The sequence below is a fragment of the Tribolium madens genome, unplaced genomic scaffold (genome assembly GCF_015345945.1).
Source record: "Tribolium madens isolate multiple individuals breed KSU strain unplaced genomic scaffold, Tmad_KSU_1.1 Scaffold_97;HRSCAF=244;Tcas5.2_LG3a, whole genome shotgun sequence".
In the NCBI taxonomy this organism is placed as follows: Eukaryota; Metazoa; Arthropoda; class Insecta; order Coleoptera; family Tenebrionidae; genus Tribolium; species Tribolium madens.
In genome coordinates, this window is record NW_025401069.1 from 8,307,523 (window position 1) to 8,324,889 (window position 17,367).

The following is a 17,367-nucleotide window of genomic DNA, read 5'->3' on the forward strand; positions in this document are numbered from 1 at the left end:
TTTCAGTAACAAAAAACTATTTTTATATTCTCTTTCCCAAATTACACCCCATACGCCCTCTTGCATTAGTCACTGAAACTAAATCAAATTACAGATTTGTGGTGAACAGTATTTATTTTTTAGGTCTGAATCACGGCCCTGTGATTGCAGGGGTTGTAGGCGCCCAGAAACCCCAATACGATATTTGGGGTAATACAGTCAACGTCGCCTCTCGAATGGACTCCTGTGGCATTATGGGGAAAATTCAGGTGACTGAAGAAACGGCCAAAATTTTATTGAATGCGGGATACCAATGCGAATGCAGAGGAGTAACTTACGTCAAAGGAAAAGGCAATTTAACGACTTATTTTGTCAAAACTCCCTTTGATGACAAGTGATCAGTTGTGATCCAATCACCAATTCCACGTAATTATGAGACTGAGGATGTTTTGGCGTGATTATGGGAACTCTCAATTTAAATACTCACGATCCTGTAATCACAAGTAACGGCACTACACTTGATATTTAATTTATACTTAATGATGAACGTATTGTGTTGTAGTGGAGCGGTGTTGTTAGCCGCTTCGGTTTCGGAAATTTTTTATGTACCTGACTGAATATATTTATAATGTAAATAATATTAAGTGTTGCTTTTAGGTAAAAAGGTTTAAAACACCATTAGATGGTTAGTTAACTCGATGGCTCCTAAACTTAATCAATTTTGGTATTCTAAATGTGATTAGGTAAATGTGTTTAGACCCTGTCGACAATCCTCTTCCCAGTTTATTTTTGTAAACAGTATGACATTTTTAATGTATATTTGTAATTTTGATGTAAAAATGTGTGTGTTTACGTTTAGAATAAATACTGTTTTACTTTAAATAAAAATAAGATAAGTTTTAAAATTTTTATTAAAAACAAAAAACTGACTCGGATCACTTAGAGCTCAAAAAATGTAAACATAATAAATAAAAATATCTAAGTACACAAATAGCAAAAATGAGTGCAGCTGAGGTAAATAAAACAATAATTATAAGTTGAAATTATATACAAGAACCCATAGCTAGCAACAAGAACATTGCTTGAATAAATTAGCTAGAAGAATATGCAAGATCTGTACACTAGTCCTAATGGTATTAAATGGTTTAATATTGCACTTTGTAATATCGCCTTTCGGAAAAAGGCAACTTATCCTAAAAAACAAAACAAAAAATTAAGTATCAATACAACAGCCTAAGTTGGTAATTTGAAAACTTAAGTCTTTTAATTAAGCTGACACACTTCCTTCATCACAAAACCCTTCTTTGAAAAAATTAGAATCTTCACTATACTAAAAACTATCAAAGTTAAAAACTATATCTCAGCTATTTGTCTGATTCTGGTATTGAATTTGTTGATGAGTATTCGCGTAATCCATTCCGTAACTGTGACCGTCCATTTGGGACTGACTATCGGAATTTGGCTCAATATTATCCGATTCGTACTTGATACCCCTTTTAAATCTGCCATACAGCGACGAATAAGGCAGATTGTAGTGTATGGCAGCCTGATTTATGGACATATGTCCTAACCTAAAACTACTCGTGAAAACCAGGCTTCCCCTTTATGTTCGAACCCACCTAACAGCTTCCAGTGCCTCTCCCATGGCATCCTCGGACCACGGCGTAGGATTCGATCTGGAAAGTTCAATCCCTTCCCGCTTACATCTTCCATAAAGAGTTCCCGTAGGAATGCCGAACTCGGTCGAGGCTTTTTGCACGGACGTTTGACCTGATCTAATGGATTCTAAGGCCTTTTCGAGATCTTCAGGGGTCCACGTCGTGGGGGCGGCGTTAAATGGGGCGGCTAACCGGATGCCTTCGCGGCGGGCTATTTTGTACAAAGTGCTACTGGGAATACCTAAAACCACAATTAGCCAACGCAAAAAGTGGCAACTTTTAACGCTTACCGTAAGCTTTACTCGCTTTGTTGGCAGAAATTGTTCCAGTTCTCAGCGCCTCAAGCGCACTGTTTAAGTTTTCTTCAGTCCATGACTTTGTCGGTCCTTCTTTCTTTGGCGTATCTATACCTAATCTATGAGCACGCTGCCATAGCGTAGTGGAGGGAATACCGTAAGTTGCTGAAGCCTTAAAAAAAAAAAAACAAAAAATCTACAATGTCTCACAATTGGCCAAACTCACTTTTGTTAGGCTCATATTGTGATTTCTTAAAGCATCTAAGGCCATATCCATATCTTCCTGAGTCCAAGTTTTCGGGCCTCCGCCGTGCGATCTCGGCGTGTGATGCACACTGTCTGAATGCCCGTTATTTTTTAATGCAGGTACTTCGTTGCTACTTAATTCTGTAAAACTACGTTTAAACAACTATTTTGCAAATTTCGGTCATCTGACCTAATCTATTTGAAACTCCCGGCATCATACCCATCAGTTCTGGAGTGACCATCATCTGGTGCATACTTTGGTCATCCTCGTGACTATCCATGGAATGATCAGGGCCGGACATGTGTGAATCCATCTCGAGTAAAGAGTCTTGGTCGTAGGATCGCAACGTTTCAAATTTGATATCTGCCTCTTTTTTGATATCGCAGTATTTGACATTGGAGTCGGATAAATCCGTTCTGTGTATGGTGTTGGTGAGGAGGGTACGAGTTGGGGAATGGTCTTGCATATCCACATGACCCACTGGGATCGCCGAAGGCGCAGGTGGTTCTGGAGGGAAGTCATCTGTGTCTACTCCAAACTGAGAGAAGATCGTCTGCATATCATCGCAGTTCCAAAAGAAAAAGAAGAAAAGGGGTACGGAAGTTAGTGTGTTAATAGGAATATTATGAACCTACTGTTAATCATTAATAAATAGCTAGTTTTAAAAAAACAAATTTTTTTCTTTTATTACCTGCCCCGTCAAAATCCCATGACTGCTCATGTTGAGTGGTTTTACTTGTTCAGGCTCCGCCCTTTTTCTTTTGTGATCATTTAAAGCTACTGGCATATCATGTTCCTCGTCTGAAGAATGTGCTTCTATACTACCATTATCTTCCTTATCCGATGTATTGTCTAAGTGTGGTTTCTTGTGTTTGTATCTTTTGTTATTGTCTTGTGGCTTAAATTGTTTAGGTGATGACGACTTCCTAACTTTGGAAAAATTTTTGGGGAAATATTGAGGCTCTATTGGTGAATTCTCTTTTTCGTCGGGGGGTTCACAGAGGCCTTTGATTTTCAGCTGGTCTGCCGTTCGAAGAAGAGACTGTAAAAAAATACAAAAATAATATTTTGAGAATTTTTAGTTTTCTTTTCTTTTTCTTAAAAAAATCTTATTATGTGCATTATATTTTGTTTGATGCGTCCATTTTGTCGTCCCATATGGAGAGTTGGCGTTCCAATTGTCGTGCAATTAATTCCCGTCTTGTCCCGTTTTGATGAGCGGGAAAAGGAAGCTCACATACACATATAAGAGAAGCCGTCCTTGAACCCGGTATTGATTGGTCCAGACACCGCATCACTTTCCCCCAATGCGTGCCCCGGAGCCTAAAGCCGAGTGCCGCTCGCCAGGCAACCCTCCGGATTAGTCCGGGGATCGTCTGCATCTGGGAGAAGATCTCTTCAATTCAACGGAATTTCGAAAAAAAAAATCTGATCTGCTAAAATTAATGCCGGTTTTAGCGGAGTGCTGCGGCTTTTTAATTCGTCTTGGAGCAATCGATAATGAGTCTCGCTTTTAAGGGTCGAACGCGAAACAGTTTTATGATGGAGAAGCGTTTCCAGAGCTTGATTACTTGCCGAATGTAAAGTTGCGAGCCGCGAAGGAAAGTTGAAGGATAGACAGAAGAAGAGAAAAGCGGATGGATATAAGGACCAAAACAGAGACGCTAATGCATCGGTGGCGGCGGCGGCGCGCGGGGGTCACGGGGGCACAGAAAGTGCAAGCATGCATGCAAGTGCACATGCACTGTGTACTTACTTGGTGACCTCGACGACCTTCAGTGAATTCTGGGGAAAGCGCAAACTAAGACTGGCCAGAGAGTGAGCCTACGGAGGGATGCTGCTACCCCGTGATAGATCGAGAGAAATGCTCGGCGCACGCACTACTACAACTTCGGTTTTAATTGGGGCTTTTTGCAGACAAGGACTGCCATTTTTTGCACTCGCTCCTCGTCCTTATAATCTGCACGGAAAATAGGAAAATGTCGGAGGATCGCGGAAAATTGAAAATGAAATACTTCGCAGATTTGTTTCTATTCGATTTTCCCTCAAAGCTAACGTGGCAAACTCCAACGTGTCGAAAAACGAAAATTTGTAATTAGGGATAATAGCTACAAGAAAATTACCGGCCAACATACTTCAAAAACCTCTTCAACGAACGAGAACCACCAAAAGTAAATAAGTCAACAAATTAGGGTGCTTCTTTAGTTGTTTTCTTATAAAGCTCACACTTCCTCGACAATTCGAAAGGAAAAGTTCGCCAAGTTACACACTTATAGAGCACTAAAATAAAATATAAAGAAAACAAGATATAATTCAGAAGAAATTGGTATAACCCAATTCGAAAATAAATAAAGTGTTTTATTGAAACGCCAACTAAATATTTCTTAAAATCCAGTAACTAAATTACATGACGTTTATTATTACGTTATCATTTTTCTACAAAAAACTTAATTTCCAAATGATCATAGATTTTAGTGTCTTGATTTTTTAGCCTTAGGTAGCGACTATAAAATAAAGAAAAAAATAAGTTAATCTTATTTCTAAAGGCACATATAAATATATATTTTTTAATACTGTAAGCATTTTTTTAACATAATATTTAATTAATTGCTGCCTGTAAATTATGACATGACACTTTATATCACTTTCAAAGTTTTACTAAACGTTAGCAATCTCACTTTATCATCACGAGTAACGCAGTAAAGCACAAGAAAAACATAGTTATGGAATCTTATTTTATTTAATTGACAGTCACTAAATTAGTTTAATTATTTTGTTAAAAAAAGACAGTTTTATTACGTAGCGGTATTTGGATATCAAAAATAAATTAGTTAAATAAATTCAAGAGCTTACCACAAATAGTGTATTTAAGTTAACACTCTGCTACCCTTTTTTACAAATTTAAATCATGAATGAACCTCGAAAAAGATTGACAAAAGCAATAAAAAATATTAATTTCCGTCATTATAGCCTTGCATTGATGATATAGATAAAATTAATTTCTTAGAAAAATCTCTTAAACGGATTAGATACTTTCTTATTACTTTCCAAGCTAATTTCCTATATTTCTATCTTTGATTAGTTACTTAACTTGTAAAATTAATGAATTAAGACTTGATTACACTGCAAAATTTTCATTCAAAAAGACTTTAGCACCATGTGCTTTATTTTTCCCTTTTCATTTGGCGTCCATTTTCCGTGTTTCTTGGTCCATTTCATTCCGTGTTGTTTCCGCAAAGACACTGTAGCGATTAACGCAACGGAGCATTGTTCACGTGTGCCCTAAGAGATGCTGTGTAGGTCGTAGGGAACGAAAATTCTCCCCGAGCTCTCCGCGACAATAAAAATCAATCGCGGCCCAGCTCCAGACTGATGTTTTTAGAAACGGGAATAGGCCGAGGCTTGCATCCTGCAACAGCAGGATCTCCCCTCGAGTCGTATTCTTTTATTTAGAAATCGGCACCACATTTTAAAAATGACCTCGAACCGCATCATCTGTTGCCGGTGAGAAAAATCCGGACGATGTGCTTGATCGTGTGTGCATGCACATAAAATACAAAATAAACAGATTTGGAGATGTAGGTCAAGACGCGGCGAATGCCATCAAAGAGAAATTAGAAAAGTTTCACTCGCATAAAAGTCTGTATGCAGTCGGCGAAACGGCCGCTCGCACTTTCCTCTTTCAGGTCTTGTCGCCCGTTTTGTGCCTTTTTCTTGCATTTACATCTTGAGAGAATGGCGAGATTAATGGATTGGCGCATTTTCACGTTCTCTTTCGATTGGACAAGGTGAACTTGCCCGAATTTCGATACCAGGTAATCGATTTGTCCTCACCGATTTTTTTATTTTTTATTCTTTAGATTTATTTTAGATGAACGGCATCTAAGTATAATAGTATACGCTATTCGTTCCTCTCTCTAATATTGCTCGAACAAACAAGAGAATGGAAATAACCTGGAGCGAATGATAAGGAATCAGATAATTAAAATGTGGATCTTTAATTGTTCCAAAGAAAATCCTTACTTCTAAAACGTGACCAAATTTGTGATCAGTGATTACAATATTTCTATTTTTCTAAATTCATAATGCAATTTTTTATACTATGGGAAAATTTGATTTACATATCTACTCAAAGTTTTGTTCAAATATAAAGTATGACAAATCGTATAAATGGCACTAACAAGTGAGGAGGAAACTTTGCCAAACTTTACAAAGGTTTACCCTAAGCTATTTATTTTCAAAGTAAGTTATTAAACTATTAAAATCAAATGTTAAAATAATTTATTGCCTGAAATTTGTCAACAAAGTTTAACTGAAGAAGATAGCTCGGCGTGTGTCCGGAATTTGAGTTCAAATCGACAAATTGTAAGTTTAGGCATCTGAAATAAAAGCTTGTTCTCCTTGCTATTTAGGTGTTTTATGTATTTTGAAAACTTTTATAAGCAAATATTTACCCAGTAAACAATCAAGTATGTAATGATAGATTGGATATAGAAAAACTAAATAAACTAATGTCAAAAAATTAAAAACCATAAAGTTATCAAAGTTTTAATCAATTAATTAAATTAATTAGTTGTTTTAATTTTAAATAATTAATTTTCCAAATACCTTGTTCTAAAAAATATACCCTTATAAATTGTAGGAGTATTACCAAAACTGATAGTTCGGAAAAAACGAAATAAGATTTCGAATCAAGAAAAATTGTCATTTCCTTCTCGAGCACAAACTGCTGTTGCTTCAACTGTTAACTTTATCGATTTTTAAGCTTCCTCAAACATCCTTATTCTGTTATTTGCTTTGAGACTCCATTCGTTCTTTGGTATTATTTGTTTGACAAAACAAATTAGGGACACTTACAACAATAATAAACAAAATATGAGACTAATTAATCTTTTTCTTAATTTATAAAACAATAGATAATCTTTAAATAAATTTAGGAATCGTGAGGAAACATTTCGACAGTAAAGATAATTATAGTCATTGAAATATCAATAATACCATTGTTGGTTTTGTCCAATTTTCCACGTCAGTTAATTTTGTTTGTTTCCAGAAAATTAAAAATAACAAAACTACATTTTGTAGGCAGACAAATGCACCAACTTCCCATTACAGTAATTTATTTAACTTATATTAAACATAAATAACAAATAAATAAATGGTGTTGGATAAATTAAGTCGCCTCTGCTTTAATTTTCATCATATAATTTTATCACATTTCCAAATCCGCTTTAAAAAACTTGTGAATGTGTTTGGAAAGTATCTGGACATTCGCCGAATTTCGTGAAAGTGAATCCGGCAATTTTCTTTTCATCTTTTTCGTTATAGTTTCCTGCGGAGAGGAATAGCATCCGGAGCCGTAGTTCCGGGACTTCATCGCAGGGCTTTTAGCCCAGAGATGGCGCATACGTCAAGCTACTGCAGTGTGCTGTACCTAAAAAGACCGCCAATTCTTACCGTCAAATCGATTAGAGAATCTCTAGCGAAAAAATGATCGCATTCAAAATCAATTGTGAAACGATCCCAGCCGTAAATTAAAAACATTCAAAATTAACAAAAAAAGCGTCGAGAACAATGCAACGAACCGACGAAAACAGAGATTCTCATTGTATAAAACGAGCACGTAGGTTTCCTTTCTATTATTACACAAAGAAAGAATAAACAATGGCCGATTTCTTTACGTGAACGCAACGCGGATCGCCTTCTCTCGGATGGAGAAAAGTAAAGTAGTTTTCGTCATTTCAGTACCTGCAATTCAGTCTGGGAAACGTCGATTTCTCCTTTGTAGACGAATTCTATGATAAATTTCAAATCGGCGTAACAGACATCCTGCGGCATTATTATCGTCGGATGTTTGCATGGATTCTCTAAAAGAAGCTTCTGGAAATATGAGGAACAAGCAGACAGCACCACCTGAAAAAAAAAAAGGAAATGTGTAGAGGGGAAAAAGAACGAGGGTTTTTTTTTGGATGAATTTACACGCTAAGTAGTTAGTACTGAAACATGAGTCGTTAACCAGTGGTGCCGATTAGCAAATTCTTAAGTTAATTTGACGTTTTCAAGTTATTAAATTTCCATATTTCGTTTCGTTTAAATGGAAACATAAATTTCACCAGAAAAAAATAGACGTTAAGAATGCATTAAAGTACTGCTTCCATGGGTTAAAGAGAAAGGTATATGTTAAAAATGATTTCTATAAAAATAAATGCGACAATATGCATAAAAAATCTCAGTCGTAAGAACTGTATTGATTCATTTACTGTGATGAAAAAATAAATTAAATATGGTATACAAACCGATTAAAAAACATAAGAGGAAAATATGAATTAATCTTAGCATAGAAAAACATAGTCAAATACAAAAATAATAAAAAAAACGCAACAAAATCTTTTTCTATTTTCTATACAACTGCAACATTATTATGTGAGATCGAATGCGGCGACAGAATCAAGTACTAAAGCAAAAAAAATATTAAGTAATTTCTCGCAAAGTTAATGTAAAAAAGATATGAAAGTTTGTCTAAAAAATAAACTTTTCAAATGAATATACAAAATTTGAACTTTAATTAAGTTCGTAACATTTTTATTCCTACTTTGCAAATTATATAATTGTGGGAATTTAGTCAGTTTTAACAACAACCTAGAAAACTATTATTAAAATTTAAGTATGCATGTTGTCAGTTTTTATGACAACGACATTAATTCTTAACGTATGATCCGCCACTGTTCGCCAAAGGTAACAAAACACGTATTGAATTTCCCGTCCCTGTCCTCCCCATCAAGTAACCAAAGTGGTACAGTTGCGCAAAATAAATTTTTGATGGGTACTCACCTTGTGAGCTTTGAGTGATAAGTCGTTACATGCTAAAGTGACATCCACGAAGGCTTCGTTTTGCAACAGCTGATGAAAAACGGAAGTCATGTTACTCTGATAATTGTTCCATCGCAGGCAATAATGCTGGCCAGACATAATTTCTGAAAAATCAAGAAAAATCTCTTTTAGTCAAACGTCTTTTAGTACGAAGGAAGGCTGTCCGTTCTATATCGTTCCTTATTCCATGCCAGACCGAGTTATTTTTATTTTTCTTTCTATTGATTTTAGTCCTTTTGCTGTCTGTTCCTTGGGTTAGGTATACGCGGTTGTATTTCACGATCTATGCTGGTTTTAACGGTCGACGAGAGTTTTCAACGGTTTTCTTTTATACCTGGATTCTCTCCGGTGCCTCGTTCCGTCTTTACCTGTGCTCACGATCCGTCTTTTTGTCCAGGAAAAAAATACAACGCGATGCATTAGCAGAAAGCAAAATCCGGCTTGTTCATCACTTTGGTCAACAAAATTTAAAAGCGCTAATTAAATTTGTGTTTGTTTAAAATGCCATTAAATTCGCTGACCGGAATGGTAGTTGAACAAAACTTTGGAAAAGACACTAATGCGATGTTTTGGCAAGGCTGCAAAAACCACATTTTAAAGTGCAGTCTGATTTAAAATGAATGCAGCAACGTCGCGGTTGGTTCGGTAACATAATTCAAAAGCTGATTAGAGGTGGCAGGAAAAACATTGTAATAATATACGAAACGTTTCATTTTACATGGTGTTTTGTTCCAGAAAATTAAAACAAAAAATTGATATGTCTCCGACTATTGTTCCTCTACTGTTGCCGTTACGTTTTACCAAAAAAATTAAAAAACAAAAAGCACGTACCTATAGTAGAAATTTTGTTTGATTGAACATTTATAAAAATAAATAATAATAACATAAAAAAAACAAAACGGTTATCCAACTTGTGTGATCTACACCCTCTCTAATTTTGAATTCGCCTGTAGCCTAAAGGGTGAATCTTTAACTTACGTTTCCTCGCAAAGTCTGTTTGGTTATGCACTGCTAATCACACCACAACGAAAATCCGTTTACTTTCTCGAGGAGCTGTTAGATTGTGGTAAGTATGCACAACACGAGGAAAATAAGAATAGCTGCATTATCTGTGTGCACATGCTTGGACGATAACTGATGCCGAAACACAATGGGAGCTAAACGAAACATAAAATCTTTTGAAAATTGAAACAATAAGAAATCAAGGTAATTTATTGCACTTCAAATAATGCATTAAACCGCTGTCAGTTGAACAATCATCATTATCCAATCAACAAGGGAAGAGACTCGTGAAGTGATGGTCGGTGGCAGGTAAACTTTCGATAAGCAGATGTGTCATCGATGATGGATTTTTGGGATGGTGGGTGAGAGAGTGATTTTTCATCGGACGAAAACTAGAAAAATGGTTGGTTGGGTATCGATTGAGAAAATGGATGGAGAAGAAAACTAAAAGAAAAAGAATGAAAGCTTTGTTGCGGGAATTTGAAAAACAAAAAAAACTTCGTAACTTCTTATAAGTAATATTTCAGAAATTAAGATATTTGCAGATAATACTGACTTATGTATGTAAACTCACGACAGATAGAGAGGCATTTTCACCATATGAATTATGCTTCTCGGTTTGACAAAAATGTAGTAGGCAATGTACTGAACGATCGACGGTAAGTGGGTCAATTCAATTTCTGATAAAAACAATTCTGATAGGCTAAAAGCATCCTATTTATAAGAAAATTTTCATTTGTTACTGTCAGTTACTTTCCCATACGTGTGCAAAATGGAGCTTTTACACAAAACGAGTATAAATAATTACATAAAGTAGCAAAACAATTATATAAAATCCACCAAACGTTTTTACAATAGTTATCGATATTGTCATGATAAATAAATTTCGCCATTCACTCGATTATATCAAATCAACCTGGTTAGTGAAATACGAGTACGTGATAGTAATCATAAAAATACTAAACTAAAATTCTTAACTGATTCGTTAGCAAAAACACGTGATCTCCATCTCCAATGTATGTTCTGTCTTTGAAAATAATAAAGTAATGCTAGAAAGAATACCTATCATTGATAAATATATAAAAATATACATAGTACTTTATGCGTAACCATCTCTAATTTCACGGAAGCCTGCCCCTGGATGATAGAAGTTGCTATATTTTAAATACAAATAAGTCAAATGACTATTTCAAATATTTTTTTCTGTGACTATTATAGAATAACAATATTTTCAGTTGAATTCTAATTACAGAATACTCATTCTTTAACACTGCGAAAAAATATTCTCACACTAGTATTAGACTGGTCACAGCTATAGCTACGGAATAATATGTCACATTCTAAACTTATACACAGAGTAAGTACATTATTTTTTTACTAAATTCGGTGTTTCAACTTAAGTAATAATAAAATAACTAAAAAACTAGTGTCATTAGAAAAAAGAGTACCTAATACTTTTCTAATTATATTTTCTAATTTTGACGTGTATACTACCTAAAAATCTCATATGATTCAAAATTTTCATAAAAACCTTCCTTAGATGAATACACATGCACATACTCATACAATGTACGATTTTTTACTTTGGGTAATTAACCGTTTTAGAAATATCAAAAAATCTCACAAAATATTTTCATTTTCTACGAAAAATTTAAACTAAATCTTTTACCGCAGCCAAAATTTAGAAATTTTCACAGCCTTATGCGTTTTATTTAATATGATTTCAAAAATTTAAAGAAGTAAATGTGTTTAATATACAATATACAAAATCACTTGGTTATACTGAAGGAAGCTTTTTCACAAGCAATTTAGCCTCGTTTGATAGTGATTTCTATAAATATTCTAATTAATTAAATTAAAAATTAATTTTTATCTACTTAATTTTGTTTTTCAGACATTACAAAGATTAAAAACGAACTTTTCCATTTGACTGACGTTTTACTATTATGTAATGTTTCTAAGTGTACCACCATCACCTTCATCAAATGATAAATTTTTGTGATTTTTGCATAATATTCGTTTTGCGAAATAAAATTTCCCTATAAAGAAGCTGTTTCAAAACATAATAAAAAAAATGCCTAGAGTAACGTTCATATACGGGTGACAAGACAGTTAGGTATTAGGTATTTGAAACTGGTCCTGAAAAATTCAGCTTTCATTTCCTTATTTCTTTGTATAGATCAGCAGTGTTCTCTCCTTTTCCGAAATCACGACAGGAAAACCATAATTCTTACAAAAATCGGTGAAAATGTTGCAATTTTAGAAGTAAATCATTAAAATGAAAGGAGTTGTTGCTCATTTATTTAACTATGTTTCACGTGATATTTACGAATTGAAAAACACCAAGGATTTGCAGATTAAGCGACCTTGATGTAAAATTTTGTCAGTTTCACTTTAATGTGCTATTTTTTTATTATCGCGAATTAAGATGAAAATAAAAGTGTTCTCAAGTTTTCAATTATCTGACAAGGGCATAACAGAACCAAATAATAAACAAGATAAAAAAGAAGTGTTTAAAAACTAGATAACGTCTAGGAGATAAACGATGTTGCAGTTTGATCCGTGGTCTAAAAAGAAATCAACGAATCAACCTTTTTACCAATTCTTAAGCTGCGTTTGCGGAAAAAATAATCTATTTTCTTTTGACATAATACCTGAGCGAACTTGCGCTTATTTATCCTTTAGCGATTACGCATACTCGAACAACGCATGCATGCGTAGCTTTGCGTGGGGATAGGTCGCGCCAGAATGCACTTAATTCAAATTTGAATACTCCGGGATTAAGATTCATCGGAAAAAAAGATAACTCGCGGCCAGCTTAGATCTCTTAGTGAAAGCATTGATGTTACTTGTATAAAACATAAAAAAATGTAGGGCATCCAGTTTCCGCTATTTAAATCGTTGGCATTTAGGGTGATTAGAAATGGGCAATAACAGGATTCTTACCTGTTTAGCCGTAAATATCCAGCTGACACAAATAAACATGCAAAATAAACACGGTCGCGATGATAAAGAAACAGAATCAAGACGGCAGTGGAAAACGGACTGTGCGATTAGAAGAGACAGGCTCACTATTTTGTTGTGGATCAAATTCGTTTCTCTCCTCTCATCTCTTCGCTCTCTCTTTCAACTTTTCACCGTCCTCTCTCTCTTGTTGCCGCTTCGGCGTGCAATCCGAAGAATCCAGCACGCAACGTTTGTGCTAAGCTTACCCTTCTCCCACATTAACCGCAAAAGCTTGCACTCTGATTGGCGCAGAGCTTGGCGTTGTTGCGCAAGCTTCCAATGCGCAGCAAATTGACGTCACAGCTGTTTCGTCCAAACTACTCCGGAATAACAGCCGACGTCCCAATCTCGTCTTCTTCACCGGCCGCTTTCAGTCGGATGAAGCCATTACAACATAAAGCACTGTTTCATGTCGTCTCTGTAAAAAGTCAAACACAAGTGAAAAACCTTATTGTGATATAGTGATAAGTGTGCCAAAACAGGTATAAAGCTCTTACAATTCGTTCGAAGTAATTTTGTTCAGAGAAAATGGTCTTTTCCGCACTTTTACGCAGTTTGAAAATCAGGGCAGGGAAGCTTTGTTCGACACGACTCAAGCTTTCTGTTGTTATTTATATTTTCCGAAAGCTTGAAAGCTTTTTAGTTAGTGGAAAATCGCGACGCTCGAGTTTTTTTTATTGTTTGACGGCGAGATTCGAGAGGGGGAAATTTATTTTCGAGTTTTTGTATTTCGGATCGCCATTTTTCCAGCTTCGTTCGGAAAAGCGGCCATTGTTGGACACGGCCAACGCTTCGCTTTCCCTTCCCCCACCACTGCTGACGTGTGCTTCCGTTAAGCTTCGTGGCGTGTCTCCCGGATCTGTTTTCTTGTTATAATTTTTTTCCCAAGTACATATTTTAACTTTAAATAATACGTTTTCGTTCGGTTACAGAATAATGGAGGATGACCAACAGTTTTGTCTGAGATGGAATAATCATCAGTCTACTCTAGTGGCAGTTTTCGACACACTGTTGGAAAATGGAACGTTGGTTGATTGTACATTGGCAGCAGAGGGCAAATGTCTAAACGCCCACAAAGTAGTCCTTTCAGCATGTAGTCCATTTTTTGAGGTATGTTTAATTTAAATGTTTTATCTTTAATTTGCTTTTAAAAAATGTTTAAAAAAAAATCTTGCACAAGATCCAATAGCTGTTTAATTTTTTTTAATTCACGAATTACATCACGGTTACATAAAAAGAAAGTGTTTAGGCTTCAAGTTTGGTCTTAAGTTTTTTAATTTATTGTGAATCGGAACTTAATTATTTTTGGACCTTTTTACGTATGTGAGGTGTGTGTGGAATTGTAATCAATGATGTTGGATGTCTTAAATTTATTCATTCTTGCAATTATTTTTCTGCAAATTATTTAGCGGTTTTAAGAAAAGAGTTTACTATTTTTGATTTGTGTTTTTTTTTTGTCTACAGTCGCTGCTGTCGCGGCATTACGACAAGCATCCAATATTAATATTGAAAGATGTAAAGTTCCAAGAACTGAAAGCTATGATGGACTATATGTATAGAGGTGAAGTGAACATATCGCAGGACCAATTGGGTGCGTTATTGAAGGCGGCTGAATCGCTACAGATAAAGGGTTTATCTGACAATAGAAAGGGGGGAGAGACTGACAGAAAACCGGCACCACCGCCGGCCCCCTCAAAAAGCCCACAACCAACATCGCTTCCGAAAGTACAAGGCCTAACAATAGAACAGCGAAACAGAGACGATAGTAGGGAGGGTTCTCAGTCACCAGGCCCTCGAAAGAAAAAAAGGATACGGCGTAAAAGCGAAGAGTTAGATAATCACCATGACGCTTCAAATTCATCAGAATCTCATAGTAATCAAACACCCGCCCAAAACATTCCCACGATGTTACCTGCCTCGAAAATAATCGCCGACGTGCCTGAACCTGTAGAAACCAAATCCGAAATCCTGACGAGGCATAAACAGTCCGACGACGTTCCCCAAGTTCCTATAATAAAAGAAAAAATAGAAACACATACAGAACTGATGCTTGAACCAAAGTCTGAGTATGTCGAAGAAATGAACGAGGACAGTATTGAGGATTTGACGTTGGACGATGATGATATTAGCAATATGGAATCAATGGACGATGGAGCTGGGCCTAGTCATGGCAATGCGGGTGAAGGATCGAGTCAAGGTAATGAATCTTTTTCAAACAACCATTGGAGGAATTCCAGTCGCCGGTTATTGAGGGTTCGTTTTTGGTTGGGATTCCTCTAGAGATCAGATGTTGTTTGGTGGAAATTAAGGAGTTGGTTGTTTTTAGATAAGCGCCGGCGCAACTCCAAACCACCAGACAATATCTGTCCTAGCGACGTAACTTGGGCAGAATTTGAGATTGAACCTTTAGCCAACCTCTTGGAAGGGAGCATTCGCAAGTACTCGAGACATTCAGTACACAGGGCCCTTGATGCAATACTTAATCGCGGCGAGACCGTCACACAAGCATCAATAGATTTTGGCATTAAACGCACTAGTTTGCAACACTATTTAAAAAAGTTAAACATCAAAATTAAATCGTCTTTTCGTGCTTAACTCGTATAGTTTTGTTTCATTTTTTTTCAAAGAAATAAATGCTCAAGTTTAATTTAGAAAAAATTGAAATTTTCTTATTTTATTTTTTTACCGGGTTATTCCAGGTTTTGGAGGTTGGCATATGGGTAACCAAAGTCAAGATGAAGTATTTTTGGCCGCTCAAGAGGCCGTAGGTGCACATCGTGATTCACAAGGTAAGATTTACGATTCAATTATTACAACTTCTCTGTTGATTTGCTTCGACATGTCTTCATACATTCAATTCTTATTGCATGTCTTTGCAAAAAAGTGGGGAAGTTTAAATGCTCGCAATTGTTGTAGCAAAATTAACACCCTGAGTTCCCAGTCTCTGAATTTTGATTATTTTAGTGGTACTTAGTGATTTGTTGCTTCTCCTATCCCTTAGCTTTTGTTTATATGTAGTTGCAAGTAGTTTTTCATTTTTATTTTTTAAGTCCTTCTCCCTTTGCTGCGAAGCAAAATATATTGCGATATTGTTTTTTTTTTTTAATTAGCAATGTTTATATGCGCTGAATATTGGACGTCATTAATTTTAAAAGTTAAATTACATATTAGTAATTTTTATTTATCGAGGAAGCAACGTTGGATGCGGGATTCACTTAAAAAAATTTAAAGGTAAGACACGGGAGATGGGCTTTAAAATCAAAATGTTACCAGTTAAATTTTTTTGTACATAAAAAATTGGTAAAGTTTTGGTAAACATTTTGGTTTTTGAATCAGAGGCTGCGAACGTCTCGGTGTCTTTCATTAATTTTAACATAGAATTTTTTTGCTTGTTTTGTTATTTTTTATTTTATTTTTATTACGATTTTGCTATTCAATTGCGAGTATAATTTGTTGGGTTTTGTGAAACAGCTGATACTGGAAATACAGATATCCAGTTGTTAATTGTTATTTGAAAATGTCTGTTGTTTCTGGTATTGGCTATTGTTATTATATTGTTGGCCTTCTATCTCATGTATCTTTCTCAAACTATCGGTCTAACATTTATACTGTATTTATCATGTGCATGCATTCATTTACTTTTGTATAGAAGTTGTGACGTACTAAATTTAGTTTCGTCACTTGCGATTTGTGTACGTTGCTTTTTGTACTTGTACAAAGCGCAACGGTGATTCCAAAACCTCTTAAGTGTTGTTATTTTTTATATCAGCACTTTAGAGGGTTTGTGACTTTATTGTGTTTGTGATTTTTAAGACAGACTTTAATTAAAGTTTGTTTTCTATTTTTCCTTCATCGAGTTAAGTTCCAAAGTTGAATAGAATTCTATTCAGCTCCTTCGGTACGTAAAACATTTATTTAATGTTTTGCTAAATAGTTTTTTTTTTTAAATTTGTTGTGTAGTTGCACGTATTTGCGTGTAATGAGGTACCAGGGTTTATCCAGTGAACAATTGAGTTTATTTTTTTAGGATAGCGTCCTTTAAGTGCGTTTGTTTTTTTTATATCTTGACATGAACAATTTTTTTGTGCATGTCAATTTACGTTAGATGTTGCGTGGAATTTTCAGTGTTCTTTCAATTTGGGGTTAATTTTTTTTTCACAACAATTTTTTTGTTGTGAAGAGTACGTGTAAAATCGTTTTTTAATAACTGCTAATGCATTGGACAGTGCAAAATTTTGTCACATTTATTACAGGGATTACTTCTGCCAGTTTACAGGATTTTGTTATTTTTCTATAAAGTGTTTGCCGTTGG

At 35.3% G+C, this 17,367-nt stretch overlaps 3 protein-coding genes across 61 annotated transcripts in view; 2 read left to right on the plus strand and 1 right to left on the minus strand.

Moving 5' to 3' along the window:
- The window catches only part of LOC123014159 (adenylate cyclase type 2), a 33,058-nt gene extending 32,163 nt beyond the window's left edge, over window positions 1-895 (plus strand). For 5 of the 8 annotated variants that reach the window (XM_044413092.1, XM_044413095.1, XM_044413096.1 and 2 more), the window contains one exon: window positions 124-895. In XM_044413092.1, the coding sequence (XP_044269027.1) occupies window positions 124-377 (254 nt within the window). In that variant the 3' untranslated portion in view covers window positions 378-895. The remainder of the gene's footprint in view (window positions 1-123) is intronic. The other 3 variants (XR_006413308.1, XR_006413307.1, XR_006413306.1) reach the window with 3 other exon arrangements.
- LOC123014160 (protein tramtrack, alpha isoform-like) lies at window positions 890-13,135 on the minus strand. 3 transcript variants are annotated; one of them, XM_044413101.1, is made up of 9 exons: window positions 12,996-13,135; window positions 9,009-9,151; window positions 7,926-8,090; window positions 2,872-3,222; window positions 2,370-2,718; window positions 2,160-2,320; window positions 1,928-2,105; window positions 1,599-1,878; window positions 890-1,550 (listed from the first exon to the last, which is right to left on the minus strand). In XM_044413101.1, exons 2-9 carry the CDS (start codon window positions 9,144-9,146, stop codon window positions 1,340-1,342), a joined length of 1,833 nt encoding a protein of 610 aa, XP_044269036.1. In that variant the 5' UTR covers window positions 9,147-9,151; window positions 12,996-13,135; the 3' UTR covers window positions 890-1,339. The 3 variants fall into 3 exon arrangements, with proteins under 3 accessions (XP_044269036.1, XP_044269034.1, XP_044269035.1); XM_044413099.1 differs by having other exon boundaries at window positions 2,370-2,733; XM_044413100.1 differs by lacking the exon at window positions 12,996-13,135 and adding an exon at window positions 10,026-10,316 and having other exon boundaries at window positions 2,370-2,733.
- A 254-nt stretch (window positions 13,136-13,389) lies between these two features.
- Window positions 13,390-17,367, plus strand: part of LOC123015162 (longitudinals lacking protein, isoforms A/B/D/L) — a 68,867-nt gene continuing 64,889 nt past the window's right edge. For all 50 annotated transcript variants that reach the window (XM_044414736.1, XM_044414704.1, XM_044414712.1 and 47 more), the window contains exons 1-4: window positions 13,390-13,537; window positions 13,988-14,165; window positions 14,520-15,252; window positions 15,755-15,844. In XM_044414736.1, the coding sequence (XP_044270671.1) occupies window positions 13,992-14,165; window positions 14,520-15,252; window positions 15,755-15,844 (997 nt within the window). In that variant the 5' untranslated portion in view covers window positions 13,390-13,537; window positions 13,988-13,991. The remainder of the gene's footprint in view (window positions 13,538-13,987; window positions 14,166-14,519; window positions 15,253-15,754; window positions 15,845-17,367) is intronic.

Excerpts from the sequence above, each read along its gene's own strand:
- LOC123014160 (XM_044413099.1), bottom strand. The coding sequence starts at position 9,146 with ATGTCTGGCCAGCATTATTGCCTGCGATGGAACAATTATCAGAGTAAC. Across the intron at positions 2,321-2,369 it reads GGGAGTTTCAAATAGATTAG|AATTAAGTAGCAACGAAGTA; the intron begins GTCAGATGACCG and ends GTAGTTTTACAG. Across the intron at positions 1,551-1,598 it reads GAGGCACTGGAAGCTGTTAG|GTTAGGACATATGTCCATAA; the intron begins GTGGGTTCGAAC and ends GAGTAGTTTTAG.